This window comes from Oculina patagonica, chromosome 5 (genome assembly GCF_052425735.1).
Source record: "Oculina patagonica isolate OP01 chromosome 5, crgOcupat, whole genome shotgun sequence".
NCBI lineage: Eukaryota > Metazoa > Cnidaria > Anthozoa > Scleractinia > Oculinidae > Oculina > Oculina patagonica.
The window spans coordinates 17,898,657-17,925,758 of record NC_135762.1 but is presented as its reverse complement, the minus strand read 5'-3'; the positions used below and the strand labels follow the sequence as shown (position 1 = coordinate 17,925,758).

Genomic DNA, 27,102 nt, shown 5'->3' with positions numbered 1-27,102 from the left:
TCCCATTTATCCGCTTTCGTTTCCTCTCGCAAATTGCTATAATCATATTCGATTTTTCTCGCAAATTCTGGATGATTCAGCTGCAATCAGCTTTTCCATAGCTTGAACGTTTGCGCGCGGTGGACCCAGTTTAAGACCTTGAAACAAAGCTGCGATACGGTTAGAAATGTAATGAAACTAATGCTTTTGACTCAAGTGAGCTCAAAACTTTCAACACAGTGTTTCAACCCATTCATCCCTGAATGTTTCACACATTTTAAATAACTTTCAAGTGGGGGAAAAACAATGTAAATTGCCTCCAAAAATACTTTTATTTTTGCTGAACTTAGTGAATAAATAAAATATTTCCAAAGAAAAAGGATTCAGTGCATTGACATCTTCGGGTGAAGCCACGAGATTAATTAAAGAACTATCGTTTCCTTTAAGCAAGCAGACAAGGTTTGTTCTGTTGTCCATTTCGTATGCCTGTTTATTCGGCTTTCAACCCATGCCATTTTTTTTTTCGGGCAACAAGGTCTCCCCCCCACGTCCAAAGGTGCCCGTACGCCTATGGTATATTTACTTAGCCATTACGTGTTCCTCAAATCTCAGTCTTCGCAGAGCTACACTCTGGAACAACTGTTTGTTTATGGGAACAAGTAAATTCCACGTCAAACATCCAAAAGCTAATTATTTTCTTGAATGACTCTCTCGGACAAATTCCCGCCCAGTTTCATATGAGACCTTCTTCGAAAATAAAGTTCACTTTATTTTCAGGGCGTGTTTAAAACACAAAATTGCGAAATGGCGAAATGGCCAAACGGCGAAATGACGAAATGATACTGAAGATAAAAGCCAAAGTTATACAATATTACCGTTGTACTATACTGGAATTTTCATATGTCGCCGAATTAGTCCCGAAAAATAAAAGAAACTGCAATCACAAATTCTCCGTCACGTAGACCCGTCACGAACCTATGGGTAATTTGGATTTCAGTCTCTCCCTGTTAACAGGGCGCTGTTTGATACGCCTAGGACATTCTTGATCGAGATGTCGGCGTTTCGTTTAGAGGTCTTTAGACATCGGAAGAAAATGATTTGTTTATCTCGTATTTGCCACCGAGTCTCGGCTATGAAGTAATGCTTTGAGCTCCAACATTCACAAGAAATGGATTAACAAAACAAAACCTACTTTGCGATTAAGTTCATACACGATATACAATCATGTAAGCTCTGTAGTGCAGTGCAGATACTGATAGGCAACTTGGCAAGTACTAAGGCCATCCCAATAAAATGTTTCGTTTCCCATCGCCCGACCGACCCATTTTTTTCAAAAAGTAAAAAAAAAAATTGCAGATTCACTAGCCAAGAAGCAAGTATTTTATATATTTACAAGCACACGATCTTTTTTATCAACAACAATTGACATTATGTGATGCCCTTGCCTTTAATTTTGATTAAAGAAAGAATAACGGAAATAACGAACGAAATAGCCACCTTTTCGCATTCGTAACCCGAGGCTTTCTTCCTTCAAGCGTTCTATCTCTTTTTTTGTTTTGTTTTTTTGCCCGACCGACCGACCCCTATTACAAGAGACGAGGCGATGGGAAACGAAACATTTTATTGGGATGGCCTAAATGAAAAAAAATATCCTGGTGTGCTGCGACCTTTCAGCAATACGTTCAATTTGGCGTTGTGATAAGTGACAAATATTCGTTATATTGTCCTGGACCAGAACATTGAAATGTTCCCTTGAAATAATTCAGTCTAGACATGTAAACAGAACTACCTTGAAGTTCAAAAGGAAACCAAACTATATTATTTACGTGTATTTATTTTGCCGTTTCGTCGTTTCGCCATTTCGTGTTTTAAACACGCCCTTATTTTCACACTGTTAACTGTTCTTATTTTAATCATCGAAAGCAAGTTCTAATATTCCCGTTCACAATAAAATACCCTCCGGTTTATTTACATGGAGGAGGGTAATAATTAAATACTGTTTCCTAGAATGGCATAGTTTAAAAAACTTAACGCAACGCAAAGTCTTGTATTTATCGTGCGCGATTCCACGCACTCGCTCAATCTTTCTTCTTGACACGATGACTTGCTGTCGCAATCACACACATTTCAGTTCAAGAGGCTGAGCCCAGTTATTATACAGTCGCTGGTGATTGTGAGGAAATCTGTAGAACGGAACCAGATTCGGCGCATTATCTACTTGCATTGGCTAAGCGACAAAATCAATGCAGTGAATCTCATACAAACCAGGCTTATAGCAGGGTTAGCTAGCAGCTGCATTGTTGGCATAATTTCCATCTGTTGGACTGGGCCACGAAAATCAGAAGGAAATCACAAAAGCGCACAGTTACTGTAACAGATTGTTCATCAGTTCCTGAACACAACAAACGAACGTAAAACGCAGTCTAGAGATTAAAACCTAAAAATATCATGTAATTTATACCAAATATTAACACCAGTATCCGCTCCAGGCCATGTATGACTATGGCTCGAATCAAGTCATCGGCACAATACATGGTACAATGCAGTTCATTATTTCAAAAGCGTAAAAACACTTGTGGTTCGAGACAAGTTTTTCCTGGTCACGATGTTTACAACGTAACGTCGGTAGTCGATGCCCGAGTCCACGCAACTAACATATCACAGGAAGTAGATAAGACTCGGAATGTTGCAGTGGCATGAGATAACAGCCTTGTCAATGAAGCCGTGGTGGCCTGATTGGACATGCAGCATGCTTCTGATCATGTGACTAGTAGAATCCTTCACTCCAACTGTCATCATCATTGGATCTTGCCGGACTCACTCCACGAGGCGTTGGAATTCTCCTTCAAAGAAAAAGCAATGGATAACATCAAAACTAATAATTTAAGCTGTATTTTTCAGTGCAACTTTAATGTAAGTATCATCCCAGATTTTTTTTTTTTTTGAAAACTGAAACCTAAGCCAAGTGAACACGTTCGTAGGTTCGTAGGTACGATTAACTTTGTGAATCATGTTACTGCTATGTAGAAACGGGATCCAAATCTTTGCAACAGAGTGCACAGCGACCAACAAATAACCAGGCGGAGCAGAGCCTGTTCCAGGCGTTCGGTCATGGAAAGCAGCACAAAGAAGGGGCGAGTGGAAAAATGGCGAGGGGGTTGGGCGCGAGAGAGCGCCTTCTTCTCCTTCCCTGTTTTTCGTTCGCCGTTTTACGCGCTGGTTCCCAACAAACCGAACGCCTGGAACAGGTTAGGCGGAGCAGTGAGATGGTTCATACCTTGGTGCTGCCAGCTGGCCAGCTCTGGGTGTGACTGGTTTCCTTGGTGACGGTGAGTGCGGTGGTGTGTTAGACCGCTTGACAGCAGTAACCTGGCCTGGAGGAGCACCTCTACTTTGTGTCGGAGTTTGAGGCAAACTGCGCCTGCGTACTTCTATATCCTCTGCTGTCCGAGGTCGAGCTGCAGGCTCACGTCTTCTGACGTGATTTGGTTCACGTCTCCTTACTGGAATTGGGAGAAGGAAAGCAAAACATAGTCAATGCATTAATTTTACCCTCAGCGAGAAAGTCTACCTAGGCCTCCTCTTATTCGGGAGTTTTTTTTTTCTCTGTAGAAGACTGAAGTTAATAACCGGCACGCATACATGCATGCACAGGCGATAACGCTTTACAATGATCCCAGAAATTGCATTTTTCTTATTCATTTTAATTTTTATTTGCCTTGACTACAAAACGAACCTCCAATACATTACAAACCTACAGTATGATAAGATAAATACATTAAATCATTATGAACTTCGTCATTTAGCAACAGAAAGGCCCAGATTTGATTTCCACCCCTAGTCGATACTGAAGATTGTGTGAAATTTCCGTATTGAAATGGTCTGAAATGTAATGAAGTCAACACCGCTTACTAGAATCACTTACATGCATTTATGCAACTTATCAAACAAAACATTTTAGATCAGCTAAATCAGCAATAGGGTAGAAGTTCTTTCTGAGTGAACTCTGGCTTCTCGTAAAAATAGGAATACGGATACCGTCACTGTGTTATTTTTAATGGCTTGAGATAAATACCCGAATAAATAAAAAGGAAGATGGCGAGTCGCGAAGGGAAAAGTTAAATATTATCGACAACAATGCACGTCAAAGCAAACAATGATTTCAGATAGCTCACCTTTGCAATCTATAAATCAAGATACTGTTGCCATCGGTCTCCCTTTTGGAAAGGTTTCAAAAGTTATGACACTAACCGGCCTTCACTTGTCAAATTCAACATCAGTCAACTTAGTCTGCCACCACGTATGCCGACTTCGAATACACGTACAACGGTAAAAAAAGTTCTTTAAGCGAGCTCACAATTATCCAGTACATCATTCTCCCCTGACCCCAAAACTCCGTTTAACTGTACGTTAGAAATCAAACGCGTTTTGCCGATGGATGCTCTTAAAGTTGATTCATACTCATTGACAATCAAAGATGGCGTACCGAAACTGAGTAAACAACAAAGTGCCTAGTTCCCAGTGCTACTCGGTTGGAGTAATCTTTCACTCCTCACACGGCCGTCCACCGGGCCATAGCATATAGGCGTTACCGCCTAAAAAACGGTTTCAATATTTCAGCAAAAAACGAGTAAGTTAGAGCTAAATGAATCTCGACATGACTACGCACGGTAATCCCTTTAATTAGCTAAGACCTGAGAAACATGAAAGCAACTGGGCAGTTTTACATAACTTTACAAAAGCGCAACACACGGTTAATAAGAACTAAATGAATAATGATTAAACTGTGATTAAAAAGAATTACATGAACAAACTTAGATTGTCACCGCGCCTTTATATGTTACCTGCTGTTACTACAGGAACATCGTAATCACATCTCAACTCTTCACGCTGCCAAGAGCCTGGTGACAAAGTGAAAACAAAATTTATGATGTGAAACATGTCAGGTTTGTAATGCAATAGAGGATAGTGTACCATTTACCTTTCATGCAAACGTTTCACAACAACGGTTTACAACATGTTAATAGCATGTAACGGTTTACAACATGTTTATAGCATGTAACGGTTTACAACATGTTTATAGCATGTAACGGTTTACAACATGTTTATAGCATGTAACGGTTTACAACATGTTTATAGCATGTAACGGTTTACAACATGTTTATAGCATGTAACGGTTTACAACATGTTTATAGCATGTAACGGTTTACAACATGTTAATAGCATGTAACGGTTTACAACATGTTTATAGCATGTAACGGTTTACAACATGTTTATAGCATGTAACGGTTTACAACACGTACAATGCACGTGTCTCATGATATCACTGAACACTACTTACTATTGTAATCGTCTTGATAGTGATTATTAGCGGCTGGGACACGTCTTCTGGGCTGAACATCTCTAAAGTCCTCGTCGTTATCAACTTTGCATGATAAACAAAAGGAAATAAAAATCAATAAAACATATGTTTTGTTATTGTATTGTAAATCACTTTGCCTATTCAGATTAAACATGACTTTCCATGGTCTTTTCCACGACTTCTCCAAGTTTTCCATGACCTGAATTTGACCACTTGCTTGGAAATCATCTTCATTTTGGGCAAGCCTCTTCATTTTTGTCGTGAAAAAACCTAATTTATTTTGCACCGTTAAATCAACATAATTTTCCATGACTTTCCATGGCCCACACTTAAATACAATGACTTTCCAGGTCTGGAAAATGAAATTCTAAAAATTCCATGGCTTTTCAGGTTTTCCACGACCCGTATGAATCCTGTTGAACCTTGACATTAAATGTTTGCAACTCACCAGCTGCCACGGGTTGTCTTGCTTGTGGAGGTCCCCCTCTTCTCCGTAATGGACCTAAAATACAACAATTTCGCTTGAAACATTTTCCTCAAAAACAACAACAACATCAAAACAAAACACAAAAAGAAAACAAACAGAAACCGAGGAAACGACTGTAATACGTTAACTACCGGTATGTTGTGGGTAATCACTGAAATTCAAACTCAAACAGTACTGCATGTATACAGCTTCCGTCTGGAAAACTTTGCATACACATCCCGGTTGACCTTAAAAAAAAAAGGTCATAAAATGTTGTTTATTACAAAAGCTTTACCTTTTACCACTAAGTCCTCCTGTTCTTGAGATACTTGACCACGCCTTTGTGGAACTACACCATCATTATCATCATCATCATCATCATCCATTTCATATGAAGCCACATCTTGTTGGAAAAATGAAAAGTTCGATACAGCTGAACATCATGCTGACATGAGAATTATGGGTATATTATAAGTGGTGGTGAAATAGTACATGTAGCTGTACATTTCACATGGAATAACCGTCATTCACTTGTTTTGTGTGAATTGATTGTGCATTAGTGTATTGTAGTCATGCATTAAATGTTAAAATTTAACAACATTTTGTTTCAATCGCTAGTTCGTGATTGCAACAAATACACTTCATTTAATAGGCTCATTCAGTTTTATATTAATAACACACTCACCAAGTGATGCCCTGGGCTGTGGGGATTCTCCTCTTCTTTTCAGTGGACCTATCACAAAGCTCACATAGATTACATCACGTTTATTTTAACCGGCTAAATTTCACCCACTCCTTCAAGAATAATAATGGTGAATAAACATTCATATTACGATAATAGGTTTTGGACAACAATCCCTGAGTGTCTAGGTTAGACTACTCACAAACGATAGTCTAATTAAGACACCAACTCAGCCGGACAAAACAAAATAATGTGGTCGGACAGATTTGTATTCATCGTTGCTGTAAAATGATTTACGATAAAAAAATTGTCTGGACATCATGTCTGACCACACTTGGGATTTCATCGGACATTAGCAAATTTTAGTTGGCCAATGTTGGATGACCGACTGTTATTTGCAGCCCTGATAGTAGAAGCCTGTTTAGCCAATCAGATTGTGTGTTTGTCAACAGTAAGCAACTGGGTATTTTTCGGTATATCAACTCACCAGTTGCTACGGGTTGTCTTGCTTGTGGTGGTCCCCCTCTTCTCCGTAATGGACCTGAGATAACAGTTGAAAGTGAATTTTTGGAGGTAAAATAAGACCTGACACATTAATTACAAGGCCCAACAATTATGTACCGGTACATAACTGCAGTCCAGAAAATAAAAGTTTAGTATAAAAGAGTCTTGGTTAGTTTCTACAGCTTGAACTTTATGCCTCTAAAAAAGATGGCGAAACTTGAATTCACTGAATTTCATGTGCAACATGTGGGCACTGGCATAAACCTTAATATTGTACATTTTTTTTATTCCAATTACAAAAAAGAACATTAATATACAGAGTAAAGTTACGTACATTTTAGAACTAGGAAAAAAAAATAATGAAGAAATAAATAAAATAAAGTTAATTAATAAATATGATAATTACATTTCACTATTACAATTCTCAAGTTATTACACACGCACAAAGATAACCTTATTAAGGATAGTAACATTTGAAATAATAATAATACATATTTATTGTAAAGGTTTAATTATCCATTTTTTATTAAAAAAATTCTTTTTTTGTGATTTTACTTTCTATTTCATACTTAATTTTAATTTTGGCTTTAAACCCCTCGATTTTAGGAAGGGTTTGACTTCTTCTGCAGTCCCACAAGAACAATTTTCCAATAATTATGAAGTAATTTCATAGATCAAGTAAAGGGCATTTTTCCGTAAATATTCCAAATAAAACATCTTTTAAGGAGAGGTGGATTTGCTGTTTTGATAGTAGGTGCCAGTATGATGCAAAATCTGTCCAGAATTGTCTAGTGGGGGAACAGTTATAAAAGAAATGATTTGAGGTTTCTGACTCAGTTTTACAAAACGTACACAAATCATCGCTTCTGTAACCAATTTTAAGTAATTTAGTATTCGTATCAAAAATAGAGTTTATAACTTTATATTGGAAAGCTTTAACATAAGATTCAAGTGAAACAGAATGTGGTAATAAGAAGATTTGATTGATTTGGTCGATTGTGAAATCAAAAACCCTCTGCAATTTGAAGGTGATATTAGGAGGTTGAGCCTTTCTGTAAACAAGTAGAGAATAGTAATCTTTTGATCTTTTTTGTTTAATATCGAATATGTTATTCTCAAATGTAAAAGAGGGAGAAAGGGTTGATAATATTGTACATTTGCTTTCGAATTAACATTGTACTGACTAGAAATCAAAACTATTAATCACCATTAAAAAGGGACTATCTATGAAAACAAACTGGCAGTGAGTCCTATTAAGACAACAGAAGTGACATCAGCTGAAAATAAGACTGATAACACAAACTGTTGTTTTGTTGTAGATGAAAATGTAACTTCTTTCATTTCTACTTTTGACTGACATGTATACATACTGAATTGGGAAGCAGGATCTGACATGTTTTTAGTGATGTTACATACTTGACATTATGGGAGAGTTCACACTTTGATCTAATGGTTTGTCTTATCCAAACCCATGGTATGTTTTACCCAGTACATCAGTACACCCAGTACACCTTAGAGCAAGAGTTGCACAGTTTTTACATCTTTTTAATTACTGCTCAGGAATACATGGAAAACAGGTCACAAAAGTTACCTTTTACTACTAAGTCCTCCTGTTCTTGAGATACTTGACCACGCCTTTGTGGAACTACACCATCATTATAGTCATCATCATCCATTTCATAAGAAGCCACATCTTGTAGGTAGGACAACAATTAGATTGAAAACAATATATTAAATCTTTATACACAATGTAACTAATGGAATTGCCTTTATTAACAAACATCAATTTATTTGTTATATTTCAGCATAATATACAGCCTATAAGAATCATGATGGAGAGATTTTTTCCCTCCTTGTCGCTCATAAGTTTACATTGTAAGCAGCATTTTTTAATTATTTGGAAATTTTTTATTCATTTTTTTCAACACATTACAAAAAACATTTTTACAACGCAAAGAAAAAAAGAAATAATGAAGTTACAAAAAAAAATTGTAAGCAGCTGCATTGAAATAGGCTGCGATGACCAACTGAATTTTCCTTGCTGAGTAATTTCTCAGTCTTTGATTGAGTGTTATTTACTGTACACATTATTTTATGAAGTTCACACTGTAGTAACACTTACCGAGTGATGCTCTAGGCTGAGGTGATGCTCCTCTTCTTTTTAATGGACCTGCCATGACATACATAACTGATTATTTCAGATTAATGTTAAAGAACTACACTTTTGCTTGGTCTGATTCCATAGGCAACAACAGCACTAGCCAGAGTTCAAAACTCTTCCTTTTCCTTGTGTTTGTATTTACATGTATATGCTTTATTTGGCTGCTAAAACACTTGTTGTTGGTTCCTTTGTCAAAAACAGAGGATGTCCAGCCCCCTGCCCCGCTCCATATTTTTTATATCAATAAAGCACACCCAAGTAAGCAAGGGGCAAAATGTATGTCTTATGTATATTTTCTCCTTAAAAATTAAAAGAAAATATGATTCTAGCCAAAAAAAGTTCTTTTAAGGATTTTGTGATTACATGCATGTGTATAAGGCATCAAAGAAATACACGTAAACAAAGGACTTGAATTTTCCATTTGTTTGAGAAATCATTTTTACAAGCTGGTCAAGATAGCCACCTAAAATCCTAACAAACAAGCATTTCCAAATACATGTACCTTTTACCACTAAACTTGAATTCTCCTGACTTGAAGAGTTAAATGCTGGAACACGTCTTGGTGGTCTGTTTGGTTTACTGCTATCATCACTGTCATCATCTTCATTCGCTAGTCTTGAGCTCTGAGGTAAATCTATGTAAGGTCATGTCATCAATGTTCCCATCAGTAAATTATTAAACATTAAGATACCCTAACAAACATTTATTTGGCAAGTGTTCTCCCCTATAAGCCTGGTGGTTTCCTGGAGGTCTCCTCGCCCTATCTACTTCAGTTATTTTGTAAAAAATCATTTCAAAAGTGGCTAATAAATGATGAAGTGTTTTGAAGATGTAAAATGCACAAAAGTAGTAACCTTATGCCAAGCATTGGATAAAACATAGAAATCTGTTGAACTTTGTTATGCACAGCATGATGCTCACAACTGTTATAAAAATCAGTTAACAGTTACAGAAACTTGGTTTCAGTTTAACTTCATTTGAGGGACAGTGTAGGTAAGAACACAACATGTTGGCATTCTAACCCCTTATTATTAAATAAAGGCGTCTGTCTGTCTACTAGAAAAACTACTTGTACAATATTTCATGGTATGCCACTCAAAACTTTCTATGCTAAGCATAAACTAACAAATAAACTGTTCATTTGATTACTTGCTGATGGTTGTGGCTTTGAAGGAGCTCCTCTTCTTCTCAGACCTGCCAAAAAAGGATTCAGCAATAATTGTCAATCACATCAGTCATACTTTACACTTGTGCACAAAGTCCTTACTTGTAACTGCGCCACATATACCGGTAGTCATTTTATTCAAAGCTTGATTATTCAGACTCGTTGTGACTCACAGAAATAGTTGTGGTTAGTTCACAAGCACAGAGAAAACCATAGTAAAAAAAACTTAAATATAATTATAATTAAGGTTCAACTAGTACAATGACCACACAAAGAATCCAGCTTTGTTAATGCAGAACATTATTATGAACATGGAGACACAGGTTAAAAAGAATCTCACAAACACAAAATAAAGAAATGATTTAGTTGTACAGTATATACATATATGGGCCACTTTGAAGCTAAAAATATACCCCGGTACCTTTCACAACTAGATCCGAATCATCATGGTTTGTAGTTGTCAAAGGAACACGTCTTCGTGGAGTTACTTGAATATGTTCATCATCATCATCATCATCACTCAGTGGCACAGTATTTTCGAATGAACCTGTAGTTTGACACAATATGTATTACAACTGCATGTTTTCAAATAATTACGGGATAGTAAGCTTTAAACAAATTACATTCTTATAAACATTAATCAATTAATCAATCAGTTCCACATGTACATGTATTTCCTGAAAATTGTCTCTACAGTGTAGCTCTCTTTTTTATGGTTTTCAAGCTTGTGGAATTCTAGGCCAACTAAATAATCCAAAATAAGTTATTAATTTTGCCCAAATGCTTGGGAAAAGGATGGAGAAAATCCACTAGCCTGGCTTACTGGACAAAATTTCATTGCTCACTCAATAGTATTTATTGCCAACGAGACAGGCGAGCGAAAACGCGAGCCTGTCTCGGCGGCAGTATATAGAGCCGTGCGTAGTGTGAGGGAAAGTGTGAGGGCTATGCAGAAAAAATCTCAGAATCTTTCAGCTCGATTTTCGTGTAATCTGTTTCCGTCAGTGATATTTTTTTGACCATATTAGGATGTAGGCAGAAGTTGTCGAAAACACAATTTCCGATGTTTTTAGCCAATCCGTTCAGCAGAATCTGTTCAGCACGTGCACACTTTGTTGTAGTTTGGCCAATCAGCGCGCTACTAATTTGTTTAGCACGTGCATGATGCATTGGCAACTAAAATCCCCAGACAAGATGCGTGTCAGATAATTCACTGCAAATCTTAAACTTCTTAATTTAAGAATGCTGGTCTTGAAGTAAGAACTGCTGGTCTAGATTTAAGAGTACTGAATCTGGTTTTAAGTCACTAAAATCTTGAAAAAAATTTAGACCACTGAGACCTTAAAACAAGTTCCATTGAGATCTTGTTTCAAGAAATCATTTCCCTGTTATTAGATATTAAAATCTAAATTCTGTATTGCTAGTTGGAATAAAACATTTTCTGGCTCTATACAAAATTTCTAATCTTACTTAGACGTAAGCTTAAATTTCACATGAAAATTACTGAAGACAACACTTAAAAATTGCAATAATTTGACTTGTCTTGCGAATGTGTTGGCCTTTTGAAACCTTAGGTCGCAGCCATCGATACGACAATACGCGACAAAATCGTTTTCACTGTTATGTCTCGTATTTAAGTGAGTTAACAAGACGTGCAGAAAGATAGTCGAAAAGACGCAAAACGCACATTTCCACGAAAACATTATTATGACAGTCGTTTTGGGAAGTTTGTCATCAAGCGAATATTTCAACGCTTCTTATTGGTCGAGGAGACCCGCGAAATCACAACCAATAACGTCATTGGTTAGATTAAACAAAAGCGCTGCTCGCAAGATATCTTGGGTACTTTGTTCGCTGGGGGTTCTGGCGGGAACTCGAGGAGATGTTTGTGGTACCTCAACTCGTGTTTTCAAGTCTTCTACAGTTGGTTTGTCAAGCTCCCAGCCTTTCAGGTGAGTGGCTGCACGTTACTTTTTATTGTAGTTATTAACTTAGCGTAAGAAGTTCAGTTTTTACCGTGCAGTTTAAAGCCGACGTGCAATTATGAAGCCCACTGAGTCGGCCGTCGGCCGATAGATTGCAACTGACCGATCAGCTGTTTGCCAAAATGTCACAACGAATTTTTGGAAACATCTTAACTACAGTCCAGTGCATTAACGTTCTCTTGCTAGCTTTTTTCAGATTTTAAGATAACTGATAGAATTTTCGCCGTCTCTGGACGCATACAATCTTGTTGTTGTCAAATACGGCCGCCTTTCCCACCACGCTCAATTTCCCGCTCGCCTCGGTCTGCACGTCCTTTCCTGTTCAGCCCAACAATATTTCAAAAAAAACCCATATTGCAATCCGTTTCAATCTTGGTCACTTTTGGCCATCCCTACCTTCGTTTGTATTTGCTGTGTTATTGAAATGTTTCTTCAATGTTTTAAGAGGTTATTTTTATATTTTACCGAATTTGATGGTCATTTCCCTTGACTAAATTTGGCTAAAATCCGTGACACAATCCCTTCAAAGCCTGCAAAGTCAATGTTTCCGAAATGGTGCAAGCGACAGGGGTTGTAAGGTGGAGTTGAGCGGAAAAAGGCGATTTGACAGTGAAAGAAAGATTGCCACCTCTCACTGGTTGACTTTTGACTGCAACCAAGAGCAACCGAAGATTGGCTGGGGAGGAGTTTCTGCTCCCCCCCCCCCCTCCAAAAAGGACAAAAAATAGAAACTTGAATGAAGTAATGTAATTGATCTTTATTGTAGGCCACCTCACACATTGATACTATACACTTATTACTTGATATTTATTTAATAGGCATTTCTTTTGTCATGGACGAGGACGATCCAGAAGTATGTGGGATATTGTCCCCAGATTTGCTAACCCTTAGTAGCAAATCACTTGCTCAGTTTCTTCAGACACAACAATTCACACCAAGTCAGTGTAAAGTTCTCGAAGGTAGTCTGTTTTGTTGTGCCATGTTGTTAGTCCATAACTGTAACCATTTGTTGTTGTCTCCTGTTAGCATGGATTTTGGCAATTGTTTAACTATTTTTGGCAAATTATTTCTCTTGTGCTTTATTGAAAAATGTTTGACCCTAGGAACACTTGATTCTTTTGTGCAGGAAAACTGTTACAGTTCATCATTAATTTATTTTATGAATTGGCCATACTCTTGTTTCATCATTAATAGGTGTCTAGAAATTAAAAGTCCCTTTTTTTTATTTCAAAAGGCAACAATGTGGATGGCAAGATGTTTCTAAAACTAACAAGAACAGATCTAAAGGAACTATTCCCTGATGATTTTCCCACTCGTAAAAGTTTGTGGGACCTTCTCAGCAGTATGGTAAGTTTATATTTAAAAAATATGATGGTTATATCCAGACATCATTTTTCATTGTTTTCCAGTCAGCTAAGCAGACCTAAGTTACACTAAAATGTTTTTGGTATTATTTTGTGTCTTACCTGTTTAAATAATATTGTCAAGTTCTTATTTCTTGATAAAGTCGCTGTCTGTTTTTTGAAAAGCACGTACTTTTATATTCTATTGAAATTTCAATGGTGTAAAACTTGACAGAAAATACTTTGTGTGAATTGTTTGTCTGTTTGTTTGTTTTTTTGCTAGACCAACATGTATTTGTGTTATTGTGTGGTTCCAGAAATTATGCCATGGAAGGGATTTTTTCCTAAAACCTCCCCCCTAACTCCTTTGGAAACAGCCAATTAAGCTCCATACATTTTTTTAAAAGTTTTTGGCCTTTTAGACCCCATCCCCAGGAATTTCCAGTCCCTTCTGTGGGGGGAGTATGGACATTTTATGGAACCACACATTGTTCCATGGTGTAAACATTTCAAATAGTAAATGGATGGGCTTTGACTTCATGGTACAAATTGTCAGTCCTGACTTATATACACTGCCTTATGTCCCAACAGAAATCTCCAGTGTCATCAGTTTTGGAAGATAGTGCAGATCAGGTACATATAATCAGTGAATGTTCATTAAACATTTCTCTTGATATATTTCAACCCTGAAAAAGATAATATAATTATACATATACTAAGTCAACTTAGGCACATACAGTACATGTAAATGACACATGTTTCCATTAATTGCAGACCTTTCACTTTTTCCCAAGTCGTTCTTCGACTCCAAACTCGACATTGTCGACACTTAGTCCATACAGTTCAATGGATGAAGACGTACTGTCCCAGTCCCAGTCCCGGATGGACAAGAGTACACCTTACCCTCTTAAAAGGAGTAGCCGCCAGTATCCACTAGTACCACACAAAAAAGACAGAGAAAACCTGCTGGGGGATGATTTCAAGATATCTATTTCAGATGCCTTGAAAAAGAGCATTGCTGACGATGGCCTCCTTGATGATGCCTCCAGAAGGCAATTGATCAGAGACTCTGTTACTTGTCTTAAAGCATATGCTGGTGAACATCTCAGCTCTGAACATTTCACAGAAGCTGCAAAAGTCCTGTGTAAAGAAGTGCCTGTTTTACAAGATGAAAAACCACCATTGTGGCCTGAAGATGTTGACTTCCAGTACTGGGTAAGTTCATTTTAAGATCTATTTAGCTATATCCTCATCCAAATTACATGTATAATGGTACTTGCAGCATATTTTACCATTATACAAGGTCATACATGCAGGTCATTGTGAAGAACAGTCTGTGTATATACATGTATGTCATATTTTATAGTTTGGAGTTAATAAATTGATGGTCTAAAATAATATGAACAAGTTTTGCACTAAACTATGAAGCTTATGAATTTAATTGCAGTAACTTGATATCTATGCTTGGCTGTTTATTTAATTCTATTTGTTTTCATTTTTCTGCCATCATTCAAGAGCTCCACCAAAAGACTGTTAAAGAAGCGCTATTCAAATGGGAAAAGTTCCAGTAAAAAGTCTGTTGCAGAGCCTGAAGTGGATTATCTGAGCATGAGAAGCAAGGAGGACAGTGAAAAACATGAAAAGGAACTTAGGAAGGAGCTGGACGCTAAAAAAAGGGTGCCATAAATTGGAAAGCCGTTGAACAGTTGCAAGGCCTCACCTTCACATCACGTTTTGAGAAAATTGCCAGCATTAGTGGTCACAATGCTGTGGCAACCATGCTTGAACAGTTTCCTTATTTTGATCATGAGAAAGTGGTAAGAGTAAATAATTAAATTCATTTTGGTTTACCAAGCAAAATGAAGTCAAGAGCGTGTTGGCTTGTTAAAAGCAGTAATTTCTTTAGCTTATATAGTACATGGACAAATACAATGGATATTATGAATAACTAAGTCTATGCTGGTAACAGAGTGTGGAAGGTGAATGTATAATTGGAGGCATTGTGGTTGCGGAAATTTTATAGACACCTTATAACACAACTATTCAGATGTTATTATTGTTGTGCAATATTACACTTGCTGCACACTGTACTTGGCCAAGTACATGTGTGTTAGATGCGAAAAACATTCATTCAACAATTTGTTAATAGTGCCCTTGTGTTTGTATTTTTATCTTCCCTTTAAATTTCTCCATGAGTACTGTACTATTCTTACTGTACTTTTTCTATTGAATTATTGCAGCTGCTACATGAACTGGAGCTACACATTTCAAAACTTACAAAAACAAAGTGCAGTTATGAAACCTTTATTGAACGGTGGAGCACTCTGTCAAAATGCTTTCAGACAGAAGAAGAAAATAATGGTAAGTTGGTGAAAGAATCTCTTATTTAAGTCCAACTAAACTAGTCTGTAATGAAAGAGGATTTGTCAAAATTAAGTTTTGGAAAAGTTAAGCTAGCTCAAAAAGCTGGCTGCACAAGGTTTTACTAGTGCAAGTTACTTATAAGCAATGCCAACAAGTGCTTACAAGTGACATGCAGGCAACAGGCAGGTTTAGCCAAGTGCTTGATTTTTATAACAATCACCTTTTCTTTTCTTTTTTTAGGTGACTCCTTTGCGGCATTATGTGCACTTAAGTCTTTACATGAACCATTTGATGCACAACCACCGCTTCTTTCATTAAAGGTAAATCAGGAATCTGACTGTATACGTATGAACAGCTTAGAGAGGTATTTTTGGGAGATGCTAACACTGTTGCACTATTGCTTTACAGCCTATTTCCTCCTTCCCCTCATAATGAGAACAGACATGTTTTGAATTATATATAATAATAATAATAACATTTATTTAACCTGGGCTAGCTTGATGGGGCTGATTAGGCCCCTAGCAAAAGTATGCTAATGTATGTAATGTGTAATTTTTATTGTCTTGCCCAAAATCATGTATTTCTGCACAACAGTTATCATTAATTATTTTGTACACTCACTAACTGAAGCTAATATTTTCTCTTAGGAAGACGAAAAAATTGAGCACTTCCTTCAAAAGAGGGTCCCATCAACTTTGCCCTACTTACTGTTTAACATGGAAGAAGAGCCATTTACAAGAGAGAGGTTGGGAACAGCCCAGATCTTTGTGATTGTGGATAAGGATGTTCTTTGTGAGTGCAAGTCACAGGCAAAACAGTCAGTGTTTACTTCATCTCTCATTACACTGCTTGCAGTGTTCTGTGCATTTAATTTGCACTATGGAGACACTGAAAAGAACATGTACAAGTTCTTGGAAGAACACGTCCTTGGTATTGTTCCAAAACGGAAAAGTTACATTTCAAAACAAATTGAGAATAAGCTTTTTAAAAGCTTTCCAAAGTAAATACTGTAGAGAGTATTTAATGTTGAGAGGATCACATTCACCCATTTTCAGGGTTACTAGCTTGTGTTACCTTTTAGAAAGTGTTCGACTGATTATTATGACTTGTGAGTCCTCCTTAAGCTCGAACACTAAAAAAATGTATGCCAGTTACTTAAGAGTCTCAGTATTGCTGTGCACTGTTAGTGTTTGAGCATACAATTTTAGATAACTGTGAAGCTTAACTTTTCTTGTGTTATGGGTCTACAAAGCAAGATTGTTTTCTTTTCAATATTACAAATTTGCATGGTACAATTTAAACCCACTGTCAGACTTATCTTGTACATATAAGTGTCACTACTTGGGTCCTTGTTAAAGTAGTAATGTTATGTAATCAGTTGATGTTACCTTAGCTTGACACTATTTTATACACTCAGGGCACTTAGTATTGCTATACACTACTATAATAAGGCCAGGTAGTAAAAACAGTAGTAAGTGTTTGTGTAGTTGGGTACAGTTTACTTCAAAATTCTTTTCATTGAAGAGAAAAAGCCAATATCAATGTGACAATATTTATCACCTTGAGAATGATTTTTTCAAGCTAAGGAGACTAGCTGCTGATTATATATAATTATGATTTCTAACAGGTGGAAAATATTTTGCCACCAAAACCTTAACTTAGCTTGCCTACTCCCTAACTGGGAGCCTGTTTTCGACTAGCCCTACATGTATACACAGAGTTTAACTGGGCTCAGACTAGTCAGTGACAAGCATGTAATTCCCAGATTGTCATTGATATTTTGAACCTCATATGAGGAATAGGTTTGCTGATTTTAAGGATTGTTTAACCTAAACAATTTACTTAAATCAAGAACTTATTTTCTAGTTTCATGTTTTAAGACTCTTGTTTTAAGATTTAAGATTCTTGTTATGGTTACTCAAAATAAGAAATAAATTTCTTATTTCAAGATGCTTGTGTATTGTTTTGAGTCTCAGGGTGGCTCATTTTAAGGATTTAAAAGTCTTACCTCAGGAACTTAAAACAAGGATTTTTTTGCCTTGTTTTAAGGATTTTACTTTAAGGGTGTAACAAAGAGGTTTCAAATCTGTTCGCTTCAAAAAGCCAAAATTCCCGAACTAGAGATTGAAATACAAAGAAACTTGAATTAAACTTTGATTAGAATTTAATTTCATTTAAGATAAAGGCAAGAAATGCATTACAAAGCTTTAAAATTTCCAAAGCTTCGAAAATTTCGAAGTCATACAAATTTGCATGCGTACCGTAAACACCCGCGGATAAGCCGCACCCGCAGATAAGCCGCACCCTGAATTTAACAACTCAAATGTTGGAAAAAAAGTTTTTTGAAAGTAAATAATTTAAGAAAATCCAAAGTCGAGTCTTTAGGAAGTCTTCTTCATCGAACGTAAACTCAATGAACATTGAAACAAAAAATACTTCAGTCTTACCCACAATTTGAGCTCTTTAATATAATGAAAACCAACTTTGACATATTATGGGTGATCTTCTTCTGGCATTTGTTGACAGGTATTTCTCTATTCAACGCAGTTTTTCCATACTAGTAGATTTTTGTGTGACAACAACAAGAACTTGCGTTTGCCGAACGTTCGTAGCTTAGTAACCAGGCATTTGATCGGACGCGAAATATGGGACTAGGGCGAGAACGTAAAGCAGAACAAGATGGCGATGGAGGCGTTCGGGTTTCGTGGCTAACATATCGACAAAATAAAGAGATTTGGGATCCATCTATGGAGATAAACTTGTTGCATGAAGAGAGTTTCGTAATCAGTTCGACAAATTTTCCATCAAAGTGCAAATTGAGAAAGAAACGATTGGCCATCTTACTCGTGAGTACTCGTGGTATTTTCTCGCTCGTAAAGTATCAAGAATATTACTGTTAAAGTTATAGGCCATTGTCGACTCTGGAAACAGTATAGGAGCTGTCAAACTTGCAAAAGCAATGACCGGTACTCTTTTGTAGTTTTATGTTATATTAATTTACATAATTTTCCATAAATTAGCATCAGTTCACGAAAATTTACGGCACCTTTTCCAAATGTTCCCGCAGATAAGCCGCACCCCCGCTTTCGAGCGAAAATTTTTGGAAAAAAGGTGCGGCTTATCTGCGGGTTTTTACGGTAATTAAGTTAGGTCTGGCTATGAAAACAACACGGAAACGAATTTGGTGTCGTGGATTTTATCGATCAGAAGAGAGCTATTCAGAGTTTTTTTTCGTTTCTCGAATTTATAAAATAAATGCCCTATACTTCATTTTTTTACTGGAGTGTCTAGCTTTTTTTTCTCGGACGACCGGGCCTTGAATTTTCCTTAAAGCTGTCTCAACAACAACAGTTTAACGTGACATTTGAGACGTCACGCATTGCGCGTGATGAATTATTCTCGGAACGGTGGTAGTAAAATAAAATAAACTTGTTCCATCTTTGGCCACAAAGATGAGACCTCAAATTTGTTGGATACTTACGTGTTGAGTGGATTTAACTGCAGTGTGGAAAGTTTAAAATGATTTGTTTCGGCAAATCTTTGTAAAAGTTTGCTTTTTCAGTTCGTAATTTATTTTCCGAGTTCAGTGGGTCATAGCAACTTTGATTAAGACCTTTAGGACTTAAAGAAAAGGTAAAACAGCAGCGATAGCGGCATCGAACAACAATGGCTTGAAACTCTCAATGTTTATTGATCGGACCAAAATCATTATGCGTACTTTCAGCCAAACATTTACAATTATCTGCCCTTCTTCTCTCGATCTCCCGTTGTACTCGTTGGCATTTCTACCGATAGGTACCACTAGTTTCAGTGGTACCTATCGGTACCTCATCTATCATCATTTTGAAAAGGAATCACTTCTCTAATCAGTGTGATATAAAATGTTGCAATGATAAAAAAATATTAATCAACATTTAGATCCCACCAACTAGCAAACTGACAATTGTGAATGTTTTGTCCAAAGTTCTTTTTTGAAACTTGAAACAGTGTACTTTTCTCAGGATTATAATGTCCACTGGTTCTAAAAAAATTTGGAAAAACAATTTTTAAGTACTTACTATTATCATGAGTCTCTCTTGATTGTACTGAAGAACTGTGATGACCATGATCCACACTTGCATGAGGAGGAGATCTGGAGAGTACTTCTGTAAAACAAACCCTTATTTTAATATAACAATTAGGATTAAGATAACTGCCATCTTTGGCCGATAACTGACTTCACAGAATACACTGAACTTCATCTCAGACGCATAGCTCACCTTCCTGGGCGGCAATTGACTCCAGTTTTGCCAAAAGGGAGCCTCTTACTTTATTGAGTTCAGGTACATCTAAACTGTCCTTCAGATATTTATAAGGACTGACACTTTTCTGTTCTGCAGATGGCGGGTGGTTTGGCGACACATATAACCTGTTAGGATAAATAATAATTATTTACTATAACTTAGACATGTAAACTATTATTACACATGCTCACATTGTATGATTTGTTTAATAAAACAAAAACATTGTGCATGACACTGCAACTTCATTTTGTTTGCTCTTATCACATGTCCACGTAACAATAAATTGACAGTGCTGGAAATAATTTTTCATGTGTCCTTCCAAACGTTTATTTTGAATGGACATTAATAAATCAAAGAAAGCCAAAGGTTCTCAGCCAAAATGTCCTTTTACATGTTTTATAATTGTGAATGTTCAGTTGTTTGATGTTTCATTAAGTCAGTGTATAAAATATATCTCAAGAATTGTATTGTCAGATAGAAACCATTTTGACCTAAAATACATTTATTTTATAAACTTCAACATATGTGGCAAAATGGTCAGCTACATGTATTACATGTACCATAAAATTCAAAAATAAGCCCCTCCCCCCCCCCCAAAAAAAAAATTATAAGCCCCCAAATCTCAAATGCAAAAAATCCTTCCGAAAAAGAGAAGGGACGTTGAGCAAATTTAATAAGCCCAGGGCTTATTTTCGAAATTGTACAGTATGTGGCAAATTATGAAATTTTTTAAAACTAATTTGACCAGGTTTTAGAGAAGGAAAATCCCTTTTAAGTAGTTCAGCAAAGAATTAGAGCATAAAGGAACACACATATCTAACCTCATTTGCATTTATTTCAATCTTGAAAATGCTGACCATATTAATGTAGGCGCATCTATTAACGTACACATCGGACAGTCTACAATGTTTTGACTTCACAGATGGATTTATAATAAACATTCTGAATTGAGCCACTTTGCAGTGTGAATTTCAATACAATACAAGAGAGCAAACACAGAAAGCAAATTTGTTGTGTGACTGTCTTCATGGTTAAGTTGAACCTGAAAAGGAAGTTGCCCTCTTAAAATAATGTTGTTCAATTGGAAACCATATCTTAGGTTTTTTAACAGGTAAATCACCTTAAATTATGTTTAGCTGCAGTTTAGATAAAGCAGGAAATAATTTATTGTATACTTTATAATTAATGGTATAATTATACTGTTTTTATTATTATTGTTACAATTATTATAACAATAATAAAATTATTATTATTTGTGTACTTTATTATAATATTATTATCATAACTTATTATTATCATTACACTTTGCTCACACTGTACAATTTTCTACAACTTATTACGGTGGCTCGTATCAGTTTTTCTTGCGTGGGAAGTCTGGTGACTAGCGCGCGCGTCACGCTTCATACCCACGAGTCACGTGCGAGATTTGAAAAGGAAAACAAACATGGCGGCCCAGTGCGAGGTTGCTTTTCTTCAATTTAAGAAAAAATTCCGCGTTCAACTGAAGTTGTTTCGACAAGAACATTTTAAGTAAACTTAATGTTCGTCAGTCAAAATGTTTTCGGATCTCACTGCTCGAGTTACAAAAGCAAATTCGCATGTGCTACGATCGATCTCGTCGGAGATTGTGAGTCAATTCCACTTTTTTCATTTTAGCTTATTTTTGAGTTTGCTGTCAAACACATGATTATTCAGACAAAGAAATACTTTCTTTAAGTATGACCTAAGAGGCACAACTGGCGCTAACTGAAACTGGCTAAATTCCATGAAATCCTGAGCCGAAAAGTTTCGCAGACAAAGCGAGGGGAAGTCCACACGTGTTGCGCACGTATGTGCCCGCAAAGATCAGCGGTAGTCAGAACTGAGCATGAGTAAATGCCAAACTTTTAAAATTGAAATTTTGAAGTGCGCGGAAACGCACGTGGGAATTATCGAATTCGCGAAGGCTTTAGCAAGAAAACTAACCCGATGACCCCTATTTTTTATTGCCCTAATATTTTCCTTTTTTGTAAAGGAAACGTCAGAAAAAATCTAAAAAAATTCTACGAAAGGAATTTTTAATTACTTACAAATTGCCCTTTTTTGCATTTGCAAAAAAATCCGCTTCGTAGAAATTTTTTAAAATAATTATACAGTTTCTTTTTTAGATGCCAAAAGTTATCACGAGAAAAAAAATGGGGGTCATCGAGTTAGTTTTCAAGATATAAGCACCGGAAGCTGAAAAAGGGTCCTAGAAATCATTGGCTATCGTTGCCATGGTAACCACTGATGTCGTAATTATTGATATTTTGGATCAACAACACAATGGGTAATTTAATCATACAAAAATTTTGTTACGATCTTTAATTGATTTTTTGGCCATTTTCTTTCAAAGGTCGTACAGTCAAAAACCTGAAAACTGGTACGAGCCACCTTAAGTTTTTGATGAATAATGCGATTGGATTATTTGAGGTTGATTATAGGAAAATGCACCATTGCATAATATAAGAAGCCCTGCAGCAACCCCAGAATCACACCACTCTAGACCAAGCTAGACTGCGAGCAATCTTTCATGTCTCACAGCTTTGCCTCTTGCTGCTTGAATATTGTACTAGCTATTTTTGTATTCATGCCATGGATTTTAGAGCAAAAGAGAGACATCTTGCAGACTACCACTGAGGGTGTCTACCTAACCCTATATAGGCAAGGGGTACCCTAAGATCAGTCCTTACCCAAAACCAACCACAATAGCTCAGACACAGTTCAAATACTGTTATAATCATGTGCCAAACAGGTAGGTAAGGTAAAAGGTTGATGTAATATACACTGTCGCTAATAATGGTTAACATAAGTCTGCTATGTGATGAACTGACCTTAGAGCAACAAATGATTAATACAATGCTAATACTAACAGCTGGGACTACAACAATTCAACCTACGGGTACTGTCAATACCAGTTAAGCATTACTCCCTGCAGTTTTGGAGTAATTAATTAAATATTAATTTAACACTGAACATTTGGTTTCTTTGTTTTAAAATGAAGAAGTATAATTGAAAAATCATACAAATCTTGACTGCTGATTGGATCAATTTCTGGCTTTACTTTTTTTTGTAAAAATAATTGTAACATATGTCAATACCTTTATTATTATTATTATTATTTTTTTTTTTTTTTTGCTTCTTGTTAGTTCATTGTTTTTCTTGTACTGTAAGCACTAACACCAATAAAGCTTTTTAAACCTAAATTAAAAAAAATTCTGGCTTCACATGACAGGTGCATGAAAATTTACATCCCTTTAATATGACAGGTTCCCAATACATGTATCTGCATATACACATACGTATAGTTTTAATATGGCCACAAATATCAACAGACCCCCACCAAGCATTATTACTAGATTGCTACTTGATATTCAAGAGCCTTTCACAAAACCAAAATTAAGACAAGAATTTGTTAAGGATAGTTAAAAATGATGAATGGTGAAGAGAAACTGCATATTTTGTATAAGATTTAATCCAGTTAAATTCTGAGTTTTGAAATATTATTAGTCTCACTTAAATATTGATCATTTTCTTTGAAGAGATGAGTAAAATTTTACATGTAGAATAAAATCAAATTTTATTACTATGGTAATGAACAATTGAAGGGATCCGGACAAAAACAGCCCCTGGAATTTTTACCTAAATTGAACATTATCAAAACAGCATGCAGGTTTGTTTACGTGTGCTAAACACTGTCCTGTGTTTCATTTCCCCGGTCTTTCCTTCGTTTTCGAAAAATAACAGATGCAAAAAAAAGATTTTGTAGCTTACATTGTCAACAGTAATCCAGCACTAGACATTTTTCCACACATCGTGTGTTCAAATCTTGCCTTGAGGAACAGTCGTCCGGGATGTAAAAACAGCGTTTCACAAACCAACTTTGCTGACCGCCATGTTTCTCATATTTAACTGCACCCAGGCAGTGGCAGCGAGGGACTGGGACTCGCTATTCTGTTAGCGGTTCAAAAACAGAGAACAAAAATGGTGCTTTGCTTGGGACAATAAACTACTGGTTCATTTGAGCACGAGTGCATCCGCTTGGCGGTTGAAGGACATCATTAAGTCTGAAAATCCGTAAGTCTCACAGCATTTCTCGAAGAAATGAGAGATGTTCGGCCTTTGTTTTGTACAATAGTGCTTTTTCAGCGCTTGACGATTGAAAGTTGTCTGACAAAGGCAGGCGGAGCCAAGTGGAAATAAAGTCTAAAAACACAGATCTCTTGTCAGGAACTATGTCAGCGTGAGTTTTGCAGTGTCCGCTTGGGTGCTGCCGCGACAAAGTTGCCGAGAAGTGACCTGGTTTTAGACTTTAAAAAATTCTTTAGATGTTTCGCAGGGCACCTTCCCTTGCAAAATTGTTTTCTGTGCCTCATTAAATATTCATCGAAAACCTCAGAAGTTTATCTTGTTTTCGCAGGATTTTGTAGTTGTGTGATGATGTAAGGAGTGGAGCAAGCCCGCGGCACTTAACTGAAAGCAAAACTAGTATAAAGTGAAAGCACCAGCAAACATATTCAATCAATCAGTCTATCACAACAATGAATCTTTATTTCACTTTCACCTCAAATTATGTACAGCTAACGGTAACAGATTAAAATAGTCTTTGCCCGAAACAACAAAAAGCAGCTAACCGCAAGCAGACTGCAGTGAAAGCTAGCGGCCAGCAAACTGGCATGAAAGCTTACTGCAAGAAAAGCGCAATCTAAGTGTTAAGGCCGACTCTGATCCTTAACTTAACTTGAAACGCTAACCCTAACCCTAACCCTTATCCTTGGCCGGGGTTAGCTTTTTCATTAGGGTTAAGGCTTAACCCTAAATTTGAAATGAAACCCTAGCGTTAAACCCTAGCGTTAGGGTTAAGCTTTTTCGCTAGGGTGAAGCTTTTGCGTTAGGGTTAAGCTCTTGCATTAGGGCTAAACCTGTAGCCCTAACTTGAAACCCTCACCCCAAACCTTTTGAGTTAGGGTAGGCCTGTAATCCCAAAACTTTAGCTGGTTTCATTGTTTTGAGGAACAAAAGGTTTCCTTTGTTTATCGTTTATTCCTAAGGACGCTGCCAGCAAAAACCTTGTCTTTTGCATGTGTTATTTTTTCGAAAACGAAGGAAAGACCAGCGAAATGAAACACAGGACAGTGTTTAGCACACATAAACAAACCTGCATGCGCAATTTGGAGCTGTTTTGATAATGTTCGATTTAGCCAGTAATTCCAGGGGCCGTTTTTGTCCGGATCCTTTCAATTGATCTATTTAACCCCACTGCTTTGTACTGTGCTGAGGCACAAATTAGACTGCCATAGAGCTATGTCTTCAATATGGAATTTTCCGGTGTGCCACAAATGAAGACTGTAGGCTTGCACACTTTCACTCCAGTTAACTTGAATAGCACTTTGGTTAGCCTGATATAGCATGCCAGTTAGCCTGAATAACACTCTAGTTAGCCTGTTTATGGTTTAAGCTCTCAATTATGGTTCTAAGGGTAACATGATATATACTTTAAAGAAATTCTGTAAGTGTGCAGGTCTGCAGTCAGCATTTTGTCACACACCAGAATTTTTCTGGTCAAAACAAAGCTGTGCAAGATTGGTGGCCGTGGCAGCCAATCTACTTGATTGTGAAATGGTAACTATCACACCATCACAAAATGCCTGTAATGCTGCAGGCTACCACTTCATGAGTGAGAAAAACAATATTTACCATACTCTATAGTATGTGGGATGGCTCACAGTGGAGGAGAAACTTTCCATGTCAACAGGCTCTTTAAATATTTTAATATGTACGTTTTAAATTTTTACTCCTCATATATTTCAAAATATGTTTCAAGGAACAAAAAGGATGGTGTTGAGAAATTCTAGAGAGAGTAGCACAAGTCTTAAGGGTGTTTTCTGCCTTCAGAACTAATCAAACCTACTTGAGGGGTACTCATTACTGACGTTTTGTAAGATGGCAGTGACGTTATAGCAGTGAAATTTGTAGAGCTTGTTTTTGTCTGATTAACAATATCTGTACTCAGTTGACCTTGGTAATTTCATAAACCCTCGGTGTCTTAGTTACTAAATGGCCGCTATCATAAGTTACTTGAGATTTGATGTTACGTTCATTGTTTCTAAAAGAAACGTTTCATATCGCTTTTCCCTTGCTTACTTTACATAGCTTTGGCTCTGTTCAAGTTCCAAAGACACGTAGCAATGGACTGTAATGTAAATAGCCGGGAGCAAAAAAACAACAAGTGTTTACTTACCAAGTATCTTCATCTTCTTCTACCATGGCGTTTAAATCCAATAAAGGTACATCATCCAAATTTAACTTGACTTTTACCATGTTGTCTACATCAATTGCTCTGTTGGATACTCGCCGGTTATCTGTATTTTTCAACTGAGCGTTCTGTTCCTCTAGTCGCTTCACCATCTCCTGCAGTCGTTTAATGTCTGAGCCAGCAGATTTTCGCAATTCCGCGCTCATGTTACATTCGTGACGTGAAGCCTTTACTATTCCAACGATGTCCTGCAGTGAATAAAGAGAATACTGTTCTCAAAAACTTTAATATGATTTGATTTGATCGAAGTTTCGAATCTAATGAAGCCCACGAACATTTAGCACAGCTGACGGTTCCCAGATAACTACTTCGTATAAGAACACTCATCGAATTTGCGCGACATCTTTTCTCCCCGTAAAATTGATGCCGCGAAAAAAGGAAAGTGTTAAACAAATGAAAAGATAATTAATAAGACCGCAATTGTCAGAATTTTTGTACTCCCTTTCATCATGGGAATACAATATTTTTCTCCAA

At 36.7% G+C, this 27,102-nt stretch overlaps 3 protein-coding genes across 3 annotated transcripts; 2 read left to right on the top strand and 1 right to left on the bottom strand.

Annotated features, from left to right (window-relative positions):
- Positions 1–439: 439 nt before the first annotated feature.
- LOC144653080 (uncharacterized) lies at positions 440–26,871 on the bottom strand. Its single transcript, XM_078512997.1, has 16 exons — positions 26,554–26,871; positions 20,271–20,419; positions 20,070–20,156; positions 10,741–10,866; positions 10,304–10,348; positions 9,657–9,788; positions 9,116–9,163; positions 8,585–8,686; positions 6,977–7,030; positions 6,493–6,540; positions 6,103–6,210; positions 5,790–5,843; positions 5,321–5,404; positions 4,824–4,880; positions 3,257–3,482; positions 440–2,822 (listed from the first exon to the last, which is right to left on the bottom strand). Exons 1-16 carry the CDS (start codon positions 26,772–26,774, stop codon positions 2,747–2,749), a joined length of 1,617 nt encoding a protein of 538 aa, XP_078369123.1. The 5' UTR covers positions 26,775–26,871; the 3' UTR covers positions 440–2,746.
- On the top strand, positions 11,909–15,333 carry LOC144654081 (uncharacterized). The gene is made up of 6 exons (XM_078514190.1): positions 11,909–12,271; positions 13,123–13,263; positions 13,539–13,651; positions 14,239–14,280; positions 14,422–14,862; positions 15,163–15,333. Exons 1-6 carry the CDS (start codon positions 12,202–12,204, stop codon positions 15,331–15,333), a joined length of 978 nt encoding a protein of 325 aa, XP_078370316.1. The 5' UTR covers positions 11,909–12,201.
- LOC144653088 (uncharacterized) lies at positions 14,558–17,802 on the top strand. Its single transcript, XM_078513015.1, has 5 exons — positions 14,558–14,862; positions 15,163–15,464; positions 15,888–16,008; positions 16,252–16,331; positions 16,659–17,802. Exons 2-5 carry the CDS (start codon positions 15,426–15,428, stop codon positions 17,013–17,015), a joined length of 597 nt encoding a protein of 198 aa, XP_078369141.1. The 5' UTR covers positions 14,558–14,862; positions 15,163–15,425; the 3' UTR covers positions 17,016–17,802.
- Positions 26,872–27,102: the final 231 nt, after the last annotated feature.

What these genes read in the sequence shown, in the direction of transcription:
- LOC144653088 (XM_078513015.1), top strand. Translation starts at nt 15,426, where the DNA reads ATGCTTGAACAGTTTCCTTATTTTGATCATGAGAAAGTG. An exon ending in ATTTTGATCATGAGAAAGTG is followed by an intron (nt 15,465 to 15,887) that starts GTAAGAGTAAAT and finishes GAATTATTGCAG; the next exon opens with CTGCTACATGAACTGGAGCT. An exon ending in CACCGCTTCTTTCATTAAAG is followed by an intron (nt 16,332 to 16,658) that starts GTAAATCAGGAA and finishes ATTTTCTCTTAG; the next exon opens with GAAGACGAAAAAATTGAGCA.
- LOC144654081 (XM_078514190.1), top strand. Translation starts at nt 12,202, where the DNA reads ATGTTTGTGGTACCTCAACTCGTGTTTTCAAGTCTTCTACAGTTGGTT. An exon ending in TGGAAGATAGTGCAGATCAG is followed by an intron (nt 14,281 to 14,421) that starts GTACATATAATC and finishes CATTAATTGCAG; the next exon opens with ACCTTTCACTTTTTCCCAAG. An exon ending in ATGTTGACTTCCAGTACTGG is followed by an intron (nt 14,863 to 15,162) that starts GTAAGTTCATTT and finishes CCATCATTCAAG; the next exon opens with AGCTCCACCAAAAGACTGTT.
- LOC144653080 (XM_078512997.1), bottom strand. Translation starts at nt 26,774, where the DNA reads ATGAGCGCGGAATTGCGAAAATCTGCTGGCTCAGACATTAAACGACTG. An exon ending in GGAGGACTTAGTAGTAAAAG is followed by an intron (nt 7,031 to 8,584) that starts GTAACTTTTGTG and finishes CTGTTATCTCAG; the next exon opens with GTCCATTACGGAGAAGAGGG. An exon ending in AAGACAACCCGTGGCAGCTG is followed by an intron (nt 5,405 to 5,789) that starts GTGAGTTGCAAA and finishes TATCATGCAAAG; the next exon opens with TTGATAACGACGAGGACTTT.